The sequence below is a fragment of the Carettochelys insculpta genome, chromosome 6, assembly GCF_033958435.1.
Source record: "Carettochelys insculpta isolate YL-2023 chromosome 6, ASM3395843v1, whole genome shotgun sequence".
NCBI classification, from domain to species: domain Eukaryota; kingdom Metazoa; phylum Chordata; order Testudines; family Carettochelyidae; genus Carettochelys; species Carettochelys insculpta.
Genome location: NC_134142.1, coordinates 7,350,849 through 7,368,672, shown reverse-complemented (window position 1 = coordinate 7,368,672; position 17,824 = coordinate 7,350,849). Strand labels below are relative to the sequence as shown.

At 45.4% G+C, this 17,824-nt stretch overlaps 1 protein-coding gene across 1 annotated transcript in view; it reads left to right on the top strand.

Moving 5' to 3' along the window:
* Positions 1-3,353: 3,353 nt before the first annotated feature.
* The window catches only part of SOS2 (SOS Ras/Rho guanine nucleotide exchange factor 2), a 119,334-nt gene continuing 104,863 nt past the window's right edge, over positions 3,354-17,824 (top strand). The window contains exon 1 of the mRNA XM_074996177.1: positions 3,354-3,873. Coding sequence (XP_074852278.1) covers positions 3,787-3,873 — 87 coding nt within the window. The 5' untranslated portion in view covers positions 3,354-3,786. The remainder of the gene's footprint in view (positions 3,874-17,824) is intronic.

Here is a 17,824-nt window from a genome sequence, read left to right as displayed (position 1 = left end):
TTGGAAGCAGCGTGCCCCTGCCCCAGCCCCAGCCAGCTCTGCTCAGCTGACTCCCACCTGTATCCACTTCCCACCACTGCGGGTGAGTGGAGGTGGGTGAGACCATTCCTTCCCCCAAGCTCTCTCTCCTCAGTGATGTGGCCTGGGGGATTAACAACAGGGCTAGTACTGGCAGCATGGGTCAAGCTCTCATGGGAGCCGAGTGACCTGGATCCAACCTGCTCTGCTCTCCAGCTCTCAGCTGTGCTGCTCAGAGGGGGGAGGCTTGGGAGTAAGGGTGCAACCACCCCATGCCTACGGGGGGCAGGGAAGCAGAACAATGTGGTTGGGAGCTGGCAAAGCAGAGCAGGCTGAGTCCATGTCCTAAATCTGAGCCAGCCTTTTTAGGCAACAAATCTGAGGAACTCACTCAGATTGAAGTGACATTAGAGGAGGTTTTGGAATTAATTGATAAGCTGAATAGTAACAAGTCTCCAGGACCAGACGGCATTCACCCAAGGGTTCTGAAAGAACTCAAATGTGAAATTGCGGAGTTATTAACAGTGGTTTGTAACCTATCCTTTAAATCCACTTTGGTACCAAATGACTGGAAGACGGCCAATATAACACCAATATTTAAAAAAGGCTCTAGAGGAGATCCTGGCAATTATAGGCCGATAAGTTTAACATCAGTACCAGGCAAATTAGTAGAAACACTAGTAAAGAGTAAAATTGCAAGGCATATAGAAGAGCACGAATTGTTGGGCAAAAGTCAGCATGGTTTCTGCAGAGGGAAGTCGTGTCTGTCTAATCTATTAGAATTCTTTGAAGGGGTTAATAAACATGCGGACAAGGGGCACCCAGTGGACATAATATACCTAGATTTCCAGAAAGCCTTTGACACGGTCCCACACCAAAGGCTTTTATGTAAATTAGGTGGTCATGGGATAGGAGGAAAGGTCCTTTCATGGATCGGGAATTGGTTAAAAGACAGAAAACAAAGGGTTGGAATAAATGGTAAATTTTCACAATGGAGGGGGGTAACTAGTGGTGTTCCCCAGGGCTCAGTCCTGGGACCGATCCTGTTCAACTTGTTCATCAATGATCTAGAAAATGAGGTAAGCAGTGAGGTGGCAAAGTTTGCAGATGACACCAAGTTGTTCAGGACAGTCAAAACCAAAAGGGATTGTGAAGAACTACAAAAAGATCTCAGCAAACTGAGTGATTGGGCAGCAAAATGGCAAATGAAATTTAATGTGGGTAAGTGTAAGGTAATGCATGTTGGAAAAAATAACCCAAATTACACGTACTACATGATGGGGTCAAATTTAGCTACGACAGATCAGGAAAGGGATCTTGGAGTTATAGTGGATAGTTCTCTGAAGACATCCACGCAGTGTGCAGCGGCAGTTAGTAAGGCAAATAGGATGTTAGGAATTATTAAAAAAGGGATCGATAATAAGACAAAAGAGATCATACTTCCCCTATATAAAACTATGGTACGCCCACATCTCGAGTACTGCGTGCAGATGTGGTCTCCTCACCTCAAAAAAGATATATTGGCATTAGAAAAGGTTCAGAAAAGGGCGACTAAGATGATTAGGGGCTTGGAAAGGGTCCCATATGGGGAGAGGCTAGAGAGACTGGGACTTTTCAGTTTGGAAAAAAGGCGATTGAGGGGCGATATGATAGAGATATATAAAATCATGAATGGTGTGGAGAAAGTGAATATAGAAAAATTATTTACCTTTTCCCATAATACAAGAACTAGGGGACACCAAATGAAATTGATGGGTAGTAGGTTCAAAACTAATAAAAGGAAATTTTTCTTCACACAGCGCACAGTCAACCTGTGGAACTCCTTGCCCGAGGAGGCTGTGAAGGCCAGGACTCTATTAGGGTTTAAAAAAGAGCTTGATAAATTTTTGCAGGTTAGGTCCATAAATGGCTATTAGCCAGGGATAAAGTATGGTGCCCCAGCGTTCATAACAAGGGCAGGAGATGGATGGCAGGAGATAAAACACTTGATCATTGTCTTCTGTTCTCCTTCTCTGGGGCACCTGGCATTGGCCACCGTCGGCAGATGGGATGCTGGGCTTGATGGACCTTTGGTCTGACCCAGTATGGCCATTCTTATGTTCTTATGTTCATGTCATTCCACTTGCCCTTGCTGCAGGTGAGCTGGGGCAGATGGATTCCTTCTCTGCTGGGCTCAGGCCACCCTGCTAACCCCCTGGGCCGCATTGCTCAGGGGAGGGGACGTGGGTAGAGTAATGAGTCGGGTGCAGGTGGGAAGAGGCAGGTTGTCCTCTGGGCCAGGGGTGGCATGTGCAGGAGTCACACAGGGGGTGGGGGGAGCTGGTGGCCCTCACCAGCAACTGCCACTGTTTCCAGACTCCTTTACCTCAGTCAGGAGGAGCCCAATGCATCTTGCACACGCCAAGTCTCACCTCACTTAAAAACTACTTGCTTAGGAGATCAGGCGCAGAAGTAACAAAGGACCACCGCACACTGGTACTGGAAAACAGCTGCCCTCATTTTGTCTACATGAAATGTTTAGCTTGTGCTGGGGTTCCCATAACTGACCTTTCAAAAAGAGAGGACACCCCGAGAGAGAGTGCATCTGTACCAGGATCTACCAAATAAGGTTGATTGTGTTAATGTCCTAGATACACTATCACGCATTAACACAACTTGGCTCAGTAGCCAGGTGTTGGTAGACAGACACACTCCTCTGGGGGCTGTCTACATTTTGGAAAGGCCAAATGTGGGAACTCTGGTTAGTACTGACTTTGCCAGCACTTCTTCTGTAGTGGGCGGGATGCACACTCCGCACATCCGGCCGGGCGTTGCACGGGGATGCACACTGCACACCCAGCCGGGGGCTGCAGCGCTGGGCCGGCTGGGCGGTGCACGGGGGTGGACACTCCGCACAGCCAGCCGGGCGTTGCACGGGGATGCACACCGCGCACACCCAGCCGGGGGCTGCAGCGCTGGGCCGGCCGGGCGGTGCACGGGGGTGGACGCTCCGCACACGCGGCCGGGCGGTGCACGGGGATGCACACTGCGCACACCCAGCCGGGGGCTGCAGCGCTGCGCGGGCCGGGCGGTGCACGGGGGTGGACGCTCCGCACACGCGGCCGGGCGTTGCAGGGGGATGCACACCGCACACGCAGCCGGGGGCTGCAGCGCTGGGCCGGCCGGGCGGTGCACGGGGATGCACACCGCACCAGCCGGGGGCTCCGCTCACCCCCGCGCAGCTGCTCCAGCGACGCCCGGCTCGCTCCCTAGGGGGCGCAGTTGTCGCTCTGGCTCCGGGCGGCGGCCTCGCGCCTGCGCAGTGCCGCGCCCGGGTGGTGCGGCGTGAGGCGGCCGCGGCCCAGGCGGGCAGAGCGAGGGCGCGCGGCGAGCCGGCAGCCTCCTCCCCTCCCCCCCGCTTCCCGCACCCGGTCGGGAGCCCCGCCCCGTCTCCCGCGGCGCTCCGGATGCGCTCGCTGGCCGGGCGGGGGGAGAGCGCCGCCCCCTGCCTGCGCGCCTGGCGCGGCCTGCGGAGCTCGGCCCGCATGAGGAGCGGCCAGCGCCGGCCGGGCCCACCCGAGGGCAAGCGGGGTCCGCCTCCCGGCCCAGCCCGGCCTGCCCCTGCCCCTGCCCCTGCCCCTGCCCCTGCCGCGCGGCGCCGCCCCCTGCCCCCGGCGCTGTAGCCGGGGCTGCGCGCTGCGTCCCGGGGGCGGGAGGCCGGGCGGGCCCGGCGCCGAGCGGCGAGCCGGGCCCCACAGCCCCCGATGCGCCGGAGCCGCCGCCGGGGCCATGCAGCCGCCGCCGCAGCCCTACGAGTTCTTCAGCGAGGAGAACGGCCCCAAATGGCGGGGGCTCTTCGTGCCCGCGCTGCGCAAGGTCAGTGCGCGCGCCCGGCGGGGGGGGTCTCCTCAGCCCCGGCTGCTGCACGCCCCGCGCACCCCGCTTCTGTGTCTCCCTCGCTACAGTGCTCGTGCGCCGCCGTCCTCTACCCCCGCACCTGCTCCCTGCGCGCCCCATCCCTGCGCCCCGCACCTGCTCCCTGCGCGCCCCATCCCTGCGCCCGCACCTGCTCCCTGCGCGCCCCATCCCTGCACCCCGCACGTGCTCCCTGCGCGCCCCGCACCTGCTCCCTGTGTGCCCCATCCCTGCGCCTGCACCTGGTCTCCTGTGCACCCCATCCCTGTGTGCCCCATCCCTGCGCCTGCACCTGGTCTCCTGTGCACCCCATCCCTGTGTGCCCCGCACCTGTGCCCGCACCTGCTCCCTGTGCCCCGCACCTGCTCTCCTGTGCCCCCCATTCCTGCGCCCCGCACCTGTTCTCCTGCGTGCCCCGCACCTGCTCTTCTGCACGCCCCATCCCTGTGTGCCCCATCCCTGCTCCCTGTGCCCTGCACCTGCTCTCCTGTGCACCCCATCCCTGCGCCCCAGCCCTGTGCCCCGCACCCGCTCTCCTGTGCGCCCCGCACCTGCGCCCCGCACCTGCTCTCCTGTGCCCTGCACCTGCTCTCCTGTGCGCCCCATACCTCCTGTGCACCTCCATCCCTCTGCCCAGTACCTGCTCACTTTCATCCCCTTACTCTTCACACATCCCTGTGCTTCACCTGCCTCTGTGCCCCTCCTCTGCTCCTGTTTTTCCCATTCCTGCATCCCTCTCACCTGCTTCTCTGAGCCCTCCAACCCCTCTGCACCCTCCACCTGCTCCTCTGTGCACCCCATTTTCTGTGCCCCGTCACTACATTTCCTGTGCATTGCCTGCCTTTGCTCCTGTTACCTGCTCCCCTGTCCACCCTAACCTATGATCCCCTCTGCACTAAATATCCTGTGTCCCATCCCATGCTCCCGATGCACCCCATCTGCTCCTTTGTTCACCTCATCTTCTGTGCCCCCTCATCATATTCCCTGTGCACTGCCTGGTTCTGCACCTTTCCCCTGTGCCCCTTCACTGCATCCCTGTGCACCTTCATTACCTTACCCCTCAATAATTCCCTGTGTACCCCAGCTTTGCTACACCCCTGTACTGAATACTATAATCCTCTACCACCACTTGCCTGCTGCCCTGCCTACTGCCCATTTCTCCATACTGCTCACCTTATCCCATGTGCACCCCTTAACATATTCCCTATGTACCTCCATCCACTCTACAGCCCATCCACATCCTCTGCGCGCTCCTCATTTCATCTCTGTGATGCCTTGCAACACATCCTCTGTGCACCTCTGTCTTCTCCACTTGTGCCCACTCTATATCCCCTGTCATGTTAATACGCTTTTGCACTCTCTCTCATGATGTCCTCTCCCCTCATCCCTAGTGCATCCGCCCATGCGTCCCTTCTCTCATCCCCCCCCAATATGCTCCCCACCTCCTGGCCCTACACTTACCGTACATCCAGCCATTTTCTGATTATCCCTCCACCACATTCAGACCCACTTATCCCCTATGCAAGCAACAGATGGCCAGCTGTTGTGGACCTGACATCTACTCAGCTCATTTAGCCATTCACTCTATATTTTGCCATCATGTACACATCTACCTATCCACTGTATAACCCCTACTCTCTACATAACCACACATGCAGATCCCAACATTCCCTAGATACTCAGCCCACCTGCTGAGCCTGTGCATCAATACATCCCCTAATCAGACAGCCTTCTCCTCCTAATGTCCCTGTCTCCACTATGTGTTCCCCAGCTTAATGATGCACATTGATAGGCTCAATAATGCACAAAGCAGATTCCCTCTGAGTGGCATAGTAGGGACTTCCACCACAAAACTGTCTCCTTCCAGATTCCACACACCACAGCGATACAGAACTTTTTCTAAAGCCTCTTTTCTCATTTTATAGCTACTGCCTCTTTGCCTCTGTACTCATCTCCACAGTTGCACGAGTATCTCCACGCAACACAGTCTTGAAATTCTCCTGCGTTGCTGGTCTGTCATTGACTTTGAACTGTGCTGTATCCAAACACCCCAGACGTGTATTTTACTACCTCCCTTCCCCAAAACAAGCAGTTATAGATAGGTGTCTGAGACTCTGATATACTATTCAGCTGCCCCTTGCCTACCTTTCTTCTTCCTCCCAAAGCCAGATTACTGTACAGAACTGTGTGAAAGATTATTTGGCGGAAGTGACTCTGAAAATGGTACTGGCTGAACCTCATTTGTCTGGAAACATCCATAGTCCGGCATGATTTTGTTAGTTGGATGACCACTTATCATGGGCATGGCCAAGTTTCCTGTAGTCCTATAAATTTTTTTTTTTTTACAGCCGCCAGTCCTGGCTCTCAATGTTCTGTGCTGTTGTTTAGCTCTAATTTACCCCAATGTGTTTTTAAAAAGCCCACTAAGCAGTGGAAGTATTGGTAATGCTGCTAGACAATACTGACTTCACTCAGTCCAGGAAATTCTCTTGTTCCGCACAACGGTGCCAGAATAGAGAGGTTCAATCTGTATATCTTGTACCCCAGTGGTTTTCCCAAACCAGGCTTTTTCTCTGACCCTCTTATTAGTGTCTCTAATACAGATTCTCTGAGATTGGCCTCCCCTATAAAAAAAAAAAAAAAATCTGGTGTGTTTGTGTGTGTATTTGAGAAGGAAACAGCAGCTCCTGGCTGTCGCTTGGCTGTGTACCTTTTGTGAGAAACAACTGCTTCAGTGCATAAATCGGGGAAGAGCTGTGTCTGGGAAATTACTTTAGTTGTAAGTGCATTGGGCTGAGGCTGTCATTTAGTTAGGAGTTTGTGCAAGTGCAAATTGTGGTGTAGCATTGGCATCCCAAGGCCCTACCATACAAATAATGAATAATTATAATTAGAAAAGGTGGTTGTGTATGTTTAAGGATAGAAGGGAAGACTGTTCCCCCCCGCCCAGAGCAGTTTTAAAACAGGCATCAGATCAGTAGTTTATGTAAATGTGGGATACGCAACATTTGTCCCTTGTGTGTATGGAGTCTTGTTTTTCCTTATCAAAGGCTGTTCAATTTAGGCCCATCCACGTGCTCCTGTGGCTGACCTAAAAAGAGCATCTTATCTGTAGATTTCTCTGTTGGTTAATTAGAAGTTTGGAGCCTGCCACGCTCCTCTGCTTACAACCACAGATGCCTGCTGGGGTTTAAAGCATGCAGCGCTTCTCCATGTCTCAATGCATGTTCTTTCTGCGTCTACACAGTGCTAGGATTCCACTTAAAGGTGATAAGGCTCTATCCCTTCTCTCTGATGAGAATGACTTATGTTATAGCTTTACCAGTTTGATCCAAAAGGCTAGGATGTGTTTTAATTTCAAGTTTCATTAGGTGGAAACTGTCTTGGGATTCTAAAACAAACAACATTGATACAGTCGCTGGATGGTTAATGTTCTTTTTACAGATTTACTGCTATAAATTTGGTTCTGTTATGAGGAAACAGCACTGCTATTTGAATTTCCTAACCTAGCGAGAATATGTTTGGAACCCCAGTGCATTTCTGTAAAAGATTCTTAGCTGCTTACAGAGACTTGCTTTCATCTTGCTCTTGACTCCCTTGTCTTGAGTACCCACCCTTAATATGAAGCAACCCTATTGTAATATGCATTTGTTTAATTAGAATGAAGTGGCCAATGAATCAAAGTAAAATTGTACCAGAATTCCAATTATTGTAATCCCAGACAGGATATTAAGGGGCAATGTCAAGTTTTAAAACCACAGTGACGAAGGTAACAGAGAGGTAGCCGTGTTAGTCTGTATTTTAACAAAAGAAAACAGCAGTCATGTAGCACTTTAAAAACTAACTAGGTGATGAGATTGTGTGGGACAGATCCAGTTCTTCAGATCTCATGTAGCTTCTTTATCTCAGTAATGAAGGTGTTTAAAATAGAAAATTTAAAGCATTTGACATTGTGCTGCTTACTTACTGCATTTATTTCACTTTAGACTATGAAGACAGTTTTGCAGTTCTTTTGGGGTTGGCTTCCAAATTCTTACAAGGGAATGTTTTACTTTTTAAAAAAGCTTTCATTGAAATCAAATAAAAATTCATTATAAGTTTGTTAGTCCCAAAAGAAGCTGTCGAGAGAGAAGAATCATACTTAAAAAACAAAATATGGATTTCCTTATATAAATTCATTTTTCTTAAATAAATCAGTTTAAAATTTTAAATCCTTACTATGTTAAGGCTTAAACATTTAATAAATAATTGAATTATGTGCAATAGCGTATATTTGCTGAGTTTTAACGGAAGTTAAATTAATGAAATGATGGAAGTGCCCGGCTAATCTCATGGAATAGGCGTTTATTGAAGTGCTAACCAACTTTTGTTAGCACTAGCCTATCCCATTTTTTCTTCATTACAGTTTATTTATAAAGTTCATATAAACTACTAATTCATTCCAAGTTGAAAAAGCAGGAAAGCTTGTTTTTCCTTTTCAATCTATGAATAAAAATAAGCTGAGAGAATAAGATTTTAAATATTTTAGAACTAGTAAAGCATTGTGACCAGAAACAATCAGTAAAATTCACTAACTAAATATATTTTCTTTGCTTAATTAAACCAGTTATATTTTGCATTTAAAACTGTTTCAGTAAACTGGTTTTTTTAATATCTGGAAATGTAAAGTAGTTTTATTTCAATGCATTTAAAATGCTTTTTTGCATTTTATTTGAATTTCAATTTCTGTCCACATGCTGCTTGACAAAAATTGTGAATAAAAATTATCTAGGAAACATTCAACATTTTCTAGCATCAACAAATTTTAAAAATCAGGAATCTGAATAAATGTGTTCTAAACTTATGTAAGTGTTTCAATGTGGGGAGCAATAGTGTATCTTGGTTAGCAGACAGTGCAAAATTATATCTACTATGAGCATCTAGCTTTCTTTATAAAAAAAAAAAAAAAGTAATTGAAGTACAAATGCAAAAGAAGATTAAAATAGAAGATTTAAACGAAGGTTTCCAGCATGCTAATTTCAGTTACAATCATCTTAAATATTATTTTTAATAAGTAAAACTTTTCAAACTGAAATGTGTCCTTTTTTAAAGATGAGACTCTTTGTTTACTAAGTAACAGAGAGGAAGCCGTGCTAGTCTATACACTATCAAAACAAAAAGCAGTCAAGTAGCACTTTAAAGATTAGCAAAATAGTTTATTAGGTGAGCTTTCGTGGGACAGACTGAAGAAGTGGGTCTGTCCCACGAAAGCTCACCTAATAAACTATTTTGCTAGTCTTTAAAGTGCTACTTGACTGCTTTTTGTTTTGTTTACTCAAAGTCTTAAAAAAACTTAGCTAAATCTAGAGCTAAATTTGACCACTAAGTGACCACTGTCACTTTATATAGTTTTTGAAGCACCCACACTCATATTTCTAATAGTCAAGACAAAAGAGTTGCTTTTACAGGATTTAATTCACAAAGAATAAAAGGAAACTAATATAAATTATGCCAGTAAATGGGACTTTATGGATAATAGAACCTCTCCGACTAATTTGTAATCTTATTTTGATAAGCTTACAAGTTTTGTTGGTAAAGGAGTTGATGGAATATATTTAGACTTCTGTAAGGCATTTGGCTTGGTACTGAATGACTTTTTGATTGAAAATTAAAAATATAAAATTACAATAGCCCACGTTCAAATGGATTTAAAGATGGCTAACTGATGGACATCATAATGTAACTAAATGCAGAATCACCTGTTAATGACCCGAACATAAAATCGTTACTGATAGTTTGCCCATGGCTGAAATATTGGGAGAGTGGCAAATAATGAAGAGAAAATGGAAGTTGTCTACTGTTTTTAAACTTCTCAGTCTGGCACATTTAGGTCACTGATGCAGAGTGAGTTAGCTTACTTGGTAAACTTGGCGCAAGAATACAATACATGTTTTAATATAGCTAAATATAAGTATTGTAGAACAAAGAATGTGTAGGCCATACTTACAGGCTGGAAGAAACTATCCTGGGAAGTGGCGACTGAAGAAGATTTGGGGGTTGTTGTGGACAATCTGCTTAACTTGAGCTCCCAGCGTGCTACTGTGGCAGAAGGGCTAATGTAGTTCTTGCACATGTAAACAGGGTAATCTGTCTGCTGTGACACCACATGTTACTCAGAGTGGCTCACTGCTGGCACAAGTGTGTCTTTGTGCACCCCTTTGTGGTAAGGGAAGCAGCATTTTTGCACTGCCGGTGCCTGCAATCTGCCCCAGTGGGACATAGGACATCAACAACCGAGAGGCAGCAGCCAGGAATCATATAATCCTACAATCTTAGGGCTGGAAGGGACCTCAGGAGGTCATCTAGTCCAGCCCCCTGCTTCAAGCAGGTTCAACACCAGCATCAAGCAGGCTGTATTTTGCCCATCCATGCTTCAGGCCTTGGAAGCTATGAATGATCCTCTGTATTTAAAACTCTTCTCTTAAATACCTTTATGAGGAAGGTGTCTCTTTAAGAAACACACTGTAAATCAGTCAAAACAAAAACGGAGTCCAGTAGCACTTTAAAGACTAACAAAATAATTTATTAGGCGATGAGCTCTCGTGGGACAGACCCACTTCTTCAGATTGTAGCAATACCAGAGCAGACTTAATATTTAAGGCACAGAGAACCAAAAATAGTAATCAAGATTGACAAATCAGAAAAATATGATCAAGGCGAACAAATCAGAGACCAGAGGGGCTGAAGCGGGGCAGTGGGAGAGTCAATTAGATAAAGCCAAGTATGCAAAAGAGCCCCTATAATGAGCTAGAAAATTCCCATCCCGGTTCAAACCACGTGTTAATGTGCTGAATTTGAGTATAAAAGAGAGTTCAAAATTTGACACATTAACACGTGGTTTGAACCAGGATGGGAATTTTCTAGCTCAATATAGGGGCTCTTTTGCATTCTTGGCTTTCTGATTCTTGACACTTGCCCCTCTGCTCCCTGATTTGTTCAACTTGATAATATTTTTCTGATTTGTCAACCATGATTACTATTTTTGGTTCTCTGTGCCTTAAATATTGAGTCTGTTCTGGTCTGGCTATGGGCTGAAGAAGTGGGTCTCTCCCATGAAAGCTCATTGCCTAATAAATTATTTTGTTAGTCTTTAAAGTGCTACTGGACTGCTTTTTTGTTTTGATAGTACATAGACTAGCACAGCTATCTTTCTGTTACTACTCTAAATCAGTGTTTCCCAAATGGTGTTCCGCAGGGGGCCAAAGTGAAAATAAAGGTTCTGCAAGACAAATTTCATTACAATATCTGACTCATCTGCGGTTCTCCCTGCTCTGCCTCCATTGATACAGTAGAACTAAATTTAACGGCCAGCAGGACACCAGGAGGGATCCAGCCATCAAGCCAACTGAAGTTATTTCCATCATTTCAGCGGTGGCGGGGCAGAGAGCCCCTCACTTGCCTTGCTACCGAAGCAGCCACACCCCTCCAGTGAGCATGGCTTGCCTCACCCCGTCCACAGAACACTTGCGCACCAGCCTTCATTCCACTGGGTGCATGTGGTCGCCTGGCGTAGGTTCCCAAGCCAGCACCACAGATGGGTTTGTCCCAGGTTTAGGTTTGTGGCTGAGGTGGATTAATCCTGGGGACGGGAGGTGGGTTTGTGGGATGCAGGGTAAAGCTTGGAGTTAGTGGGGTGGATTTGGGGGCTAAGGTGGATAGAGCCGGTAGATAGGGGGGTGGGTTTCGGGGGCAGTGGGGTTAGAGCCTGGGAATGGGGGTTCCACAAAATTCTTTTGAGTTTATAAGGCTTCTGTGACCAAATAAAATTGGGAAACGCTCTTCTAAAACTAAGGTCCCAGTCCACTGAGTGAATTAGCTGGTGTACATCACTGTGATCAATTAGAACCTGGTTCCTATTGACAAGCAGCCCTTTCTGGAATGAAATTTTGCAGTACTGAGATGAATTTCCAAATTATCATTTTAAGCTGTGATTTCCGCCCCCCCCCCCAGCCCCATCATTTTAGCTCTCCCTATCTTATTGGCTTTTAGTGTCAGTTGGGTGTCTAAGGCCCCTCTTCAAATCCTTTTAATAGATTTTAGTATAGGTTGAACCTCGCTAATCTGGCACCTCTGGGATCTGAAAGGTGCTGAATGAAAGAATTTGATGGATCCCAGGAGGTCATTGTTGTCTAGCAGCATTACCGCTGCTTGCTGGGTTCTTAGAAGATATTTAGAGGTAAATTAGAGCTAAATAACTCAGAATACTGAGAGCCAGGACTAGTGGCTGTAAACAAACTTTATGGTGCATGGGAAACTTGGCCACACTGTGATAAGTGATTATCTGGCTAATTTAAATCATGCCTGATTATGGATGTTACCAAGCAAGAAATGTTCAACCTGTATAAATCTGTTAGGAACTGTAGTTGAAAACTCCCATTGATATTAAATTCCTTTTCAATATATTAGGAATATACATCCTTTCTGTTTAGAGACAGCTTCCTAACTGAAGCATTTAACTGTGTAGGAGAAATAAACATTGGAAGAGGAAACAGTTTGCGTTACATGTTTGATTTCTTCATTTAAAAATCTCATGCATTTAAATATTCACCTAGCAAATAGAAAATTTAGAGTTCCTGGGCCGACTGTAATCGTTTTTTAGATGCATGTATATAATCAAAAGCTTTGTACAGGTGAACCTCTCCAATCTGGCAACATTAATATATATTATATATTAGTGCTCCTCCATGCTAGAGAAGACATACAAAGGGGAACATTCATAGCAGAAACTTTATGATTTACAGATTTAGAACCATGGTTACTATCCTTAAGCATGGGCTGGGTGTAGGTGAAAACCCACCAAATGCATTGGGAGCTTGATGGTGGTACAGGGTCTTTTCAGGATCAGGGCCTGTGTTTGATTTTATGGGTTTGACAGTATTCTGGTGAGCAAATATTTTAGAGTTAGAATTGTATCACAAATTTTTAAAACTATATAATTATGCAAGTATCAGAGAGGTAGCCGTGTTAGTCTGTATCTTCGAGAACAACAAGAAGTCCTGTGGTACCTTGTAGACTACCAGATATTTTGGAGCATAAACTTTCGTGGGCAAAGACCCACTTCATCAGATGCGTAAGTGGGGGTGGTGGTTTCAGAGGGGTATTTAAAGAGTGGGGTCCCAGTAAAAGGGAGGGCCAGAGCTGATGAGGTCTATTCAGTCAGGGTGAAAAAGGCCCATCGTCAGTAATATGTATGAAAAGAGGAAAAAGCAAGTCAGGTAAGAAGGGGGGGGGGGTATGGCCCATTGTCAGTCTAATGTGGAGATGTTAACACCGAGGGCAGAGAAGCTTCTTTTGTAAGGTGCGAGCCACTCCCAGTCTCTGTTTAATCCTTGGTTAATGGAGTCAAATCTGCAAATAAATTTCAGCTCAGAGATTTCTCTCTCCGTTTGATTTTATTAAATGTCTTTGTTTTAGGACTGCTACTTTTAAATCTGTTACTGAGCATCCAGGAAGACTGAAGCGCTCTCCCACAGGTTTCTGTACATTACCGTTCCTGATGTCTGATTTATGTCCATTTTTTCTTTTATGTAGAAATTGTCCAGTTTGGCCAATGTAAATTGCAGTGGGGCATTCCTTGCACATGATGGCATATATTATATTAGTAGATGTGCAGATAAAGGAGCCCCTGATGGTGTGGTTGATGTTAGGTCCTGTGATGTTATCACTGGTGTAGATATGTGAGCAGAGTTGGCAGCGAGGTTTGTTGCAGGGATTGGTTCCAGGCTTAGAGTTACCGTTTTGTGATCTATAGTGGCTTGTGAGGACCTAACATCAACCACACCATCAGGGGCTCCTTTACCTGCACATCTACTAATATAATATGTGCCAGGAATGCCCCACTGCAATTTACATTGGCCAAACTGGACAGTTTCTACGTAAAAGAAAAAATGGACATAAATCAGACATCAGGAACGGTAATGTACAGAAACCTGTGGGAGAGAACTTCAGTATTCCTGGACACTCAGTAACAGATTTAAAAGTAGCAGTCCTAAAACAAAGACATTTGAAAAATCAAGTGGAGAGAGAAATCTCTGAGCTGAAATTTATTTGCAGATTTGACTCCATTAACCAAGGATTAAACAGACTGGGAGTGGCTCGCACCTTACAAAAGAGGCTTCTCAGCGCTGGTGTTAACATCTCCACATTAGACTGACAATGGGCCATATCCCCCCCCATCTTACCTGACTTGTTTTTTCCTCTCTTCATACATACATACTACTGATGATGGACCTTTTCCACCCTGACTGAATAGAACTCATTAGGTCTGGCCCTCCCTTTTACTGGGACCCCACTCTTTAAATACCCCTCTGAAATCACGCCCCCACTTATGCATCTGATGAAGTGGGTCTTTGCCCACAAAAGCTTATGCTTCAAAATATCTGTTAGTCTATAATTATGCAGTTTTTGTTACGCTTGGAATACATCCTAAGGCATGCTTGTTTACAAACAATCCTGAAACCTTTTGCAACAAAACTACAGGATTCTGCTTAGGCTCTGGCTCAACTGCAGAGCTTACAGCTGCACAGCTGCAGTGCTTTAGAAACATTAAGGCAGCAGGGGAGAGATTTTCTGTTGACATAATTACTCTAGCCCCAAGAGTGGTGGTAGCTATGTCAGTGGGAGAAACTTGTCTGCATAGTGCCTCCAAACTGTTTAAGTCACTCACGGCTTAGCTTATTCACACCCGTGTGCCATAATGCGTGTCGGCTTAAGTAGTAGAGTGTACATAGCCTTAGTTATGGATAGAACAAGAAAAGTAATCAGAATACTTTAACTTGAAATAACCCAGGAAATGTATTGAAAAGTACATTTACGAGGAAGTTCTTAGCAGAGCCTTAGGTGTTAGAGCACAACTCTTTTTCTGAACCCTTAGTGAAAATGTGAAGTCTATGAGGTTTGCCAGGAAACACAAGGCTGTTGTACATTAGAGTGAAGATCGTGCTCAAAGTCCCTTTTAAACTGTTATGTAATTTTTCTACATTTCCTTTTCCACGTTTATAGTTAAGATATCTTAACAAAGCAGAAAACTACTTGCGGTTTATAATCTTCCTGAAATTTACTTATTGATGTACAAAAGTCATTTTTGTGCAAGTTAATATTTATAGAAATCCAAAGCATTAGTCTCTTGACTGTTTTTTCTTCTGCCTGTTTTCATTGTGTTACTTAAGCTGTTGTGTGTTCTGTTGATAATAGCTTATTTAACTCAAACTGTTGCTCAAGCAGGTAAATGACTTGGTAGTTAAAGCATATTTTTTACTTGATTGACTATTTTATCTTCAGCCATTAAAATGAAACTAAAATTATACTTTCATTTGAGGCATTTGGAAGTAGTAGAAAAGTTAATTTGAATATGTGGCAATGTGAGTACAAGAAACATTTCTTATTTGTTTTGTTAAAATAAACTTACATGAATGTTAATTTCTGAAGAGAAGTGCCAGGTCAGATTTGTAGGTATAGTTTTTGACAGTAAAACAGAAATGCCCTTTCATTTGATTCCTCCATGAGTTTTCTGCCACTTTCTAATCTGTCTTCCCTATTGTTTGTCTATTTTTTCCCCCTTGATCATTTTGCTCCCATTACATTGTGTAGTTCACATCACTAACCTCAAATTTTAACCTGCCCCCATCTGATTCTTCTCCTGAATCATGGACTGCCCCGGAAAAAGTCCTATAACCCCACCAGCTTCCTTCACTGCAAAGCATTTCTTTTCTCTTCTTATTGTGCCATTTTCCTACACTGCCACAATACTGCTTCTTCACCCTCATTAAATCTCGTTTCCATAACCTCCATTGCTCACTTCCGACTCCTATTTCAAAAGCAACCCTAACTTCCACTCCGTCCTACATCCTGATAGTATTTTGGTGATTTCTTAATGAAGAATGACAGGACCAATAGTAATTTTCCTCCTTCCTTGCACTCTCACAGGTTTACCAGGTCATCTGTTACAATGCACCAGATTCCCTTCTGGCTTCTCTTGTCCCCAGTCTCACTCTCTCCTTCATTCTCCTTAATCTTATGTCTTTGTCCCCCTCTCCTCATAGCACAAACATGCTCTAAACTCCCCTTTTCTGCAAAAGGGGTCCTTTGGGAACTTCCCCACCTCCCCCACTCTGTGCCTGTTGTAACCATCATCCTGGCTTCCTCTGTGATACATTGTGAGCCATTTACAGCAGGGATGGGCATAGTGGGAGGTGGGCTCACGGGGGTGGGGGGAAAGGGCTCATGAAATTTCATGAGGGGTGGTGCAGCACAATCAGCTGCTGGGTCTCAGGCTCATCCAGCTCATTAAAAATGTTGAAATCTGTTCCTGATTTTATGTGTGTATAGTCACCTTTATATATTGATTACTATTTTTGCTTATACATTCTGAAAGTGTTGTTTTCTTCATATAAATGTAACCCAAATTTCCGTCAATTTGGATTGTATTAGACAGGTTGGGGATGGGCTGCACTAATTGCAGGGATGAAAAGTGGGGCCTGATTTAAAAAGGTTGCTCACCTCTGGTTTACAGTCGTGGCCTTGAGTTCTGCCTTTTCGTGCTAGTCTCCACCCTGGCTTCACCCTTCACTCCGTTAATATGCTTTTTCAAACTCACCAGTGACCTCATCTTTGGTATATCTCAGAGTCTCTTCTTCATCTGTATCCCACTCATTCTCTCAGTAATTTTTGGTACTTTTAATCCTGGATTTCCAGACACACCATTCACTACTTTCTACCTCTTCACTGGTTTCCAGTTCTTCACTGCATCAAACTCAGACTTTTATGTTGTATTTAAGGCACTGTGCATCTCTGCTTTTGCTTGCTTATCGACCTTATTTCTTATTACATCTCCCTCTTTGCTCTGTTAATCATGACAACCTCTCTCCTGTTTTGTGTACTCGCCTCGGACCTCTCTGTTATCTGCCATACCTTATGCATGGAATAGTAACAGAGGTAGCCATGTTAATCTGTACTCCAAAGAAACAAAACAGCAGCAATGTAGCACGTTAAAGACTAACAAAATGATTTATTCGGTGATGAGCTTTCGTGGGACAGACCCATTTCATCAGATCAATCTCATTTCTGATGAAGCGGGTCTTTGCCCATGAAAGCTTATGCTCCAAAATATCTGGTAGTTTATAAGGTGCCACAGGACTTCTTGTTGGTTTTGAACATACAGACTAACACAGCCGCTTCTCTGACACTTGACAGATGTCATTGATGTAGCGTAAGTAGAGGAGGGGTAACGGGGCTAGAGCTAAGGATCGTTGTTCTAAGTTGGCCATAAAAATGCCGGCATACTGTGGGGCCATGTGAGTGCCCATAGCAGTGCCACTAATCTGGAGGTATAAGTTGTCCCCAAATTGGAAATAATTGTGGGTAAGAACAAAGTTACATAGGTCAGCCACCAGACTTGCTGTGGTAATATCAGGGATGGTATTCCTGATAGCTTGTAGTCCATCTTCATGTGGAATATTGGTGTAGAGACCCTCTATGTCCGTGGTGGCCAGAATGGAATTGTCAGGAAGATTTCCAATGTTTTGTAATTTCCTCAGGAAGTCAGTGGTATCTCAGAGGCAGTTAGGAGTGCTGGTGGTGTAGGTTTGACAAAGGAGTCTCCATAGCTGGACATTCTGGTAGTCAGGGTGCCAACACCTGAAATGATAGGGCTTCCTAGGTTTCCAGGTTTGTGGATTTTAGGCAGTAAATAGAATAATCCAGGTCAGGGCTCAGATGGCATCTCTGAGTGTATTTGGCCTTGAGTAGAGGCAGGAAGTTTTTTAAATAGATGGTGTAATTTCTTTTGGAATATAAAGTGGAATCTGAGGAAAGAGGTCTGTAAAATGCGGTGTTGGATAGTTGTCTAGCTGCCTCCTGCTCATAGTCTGACTTA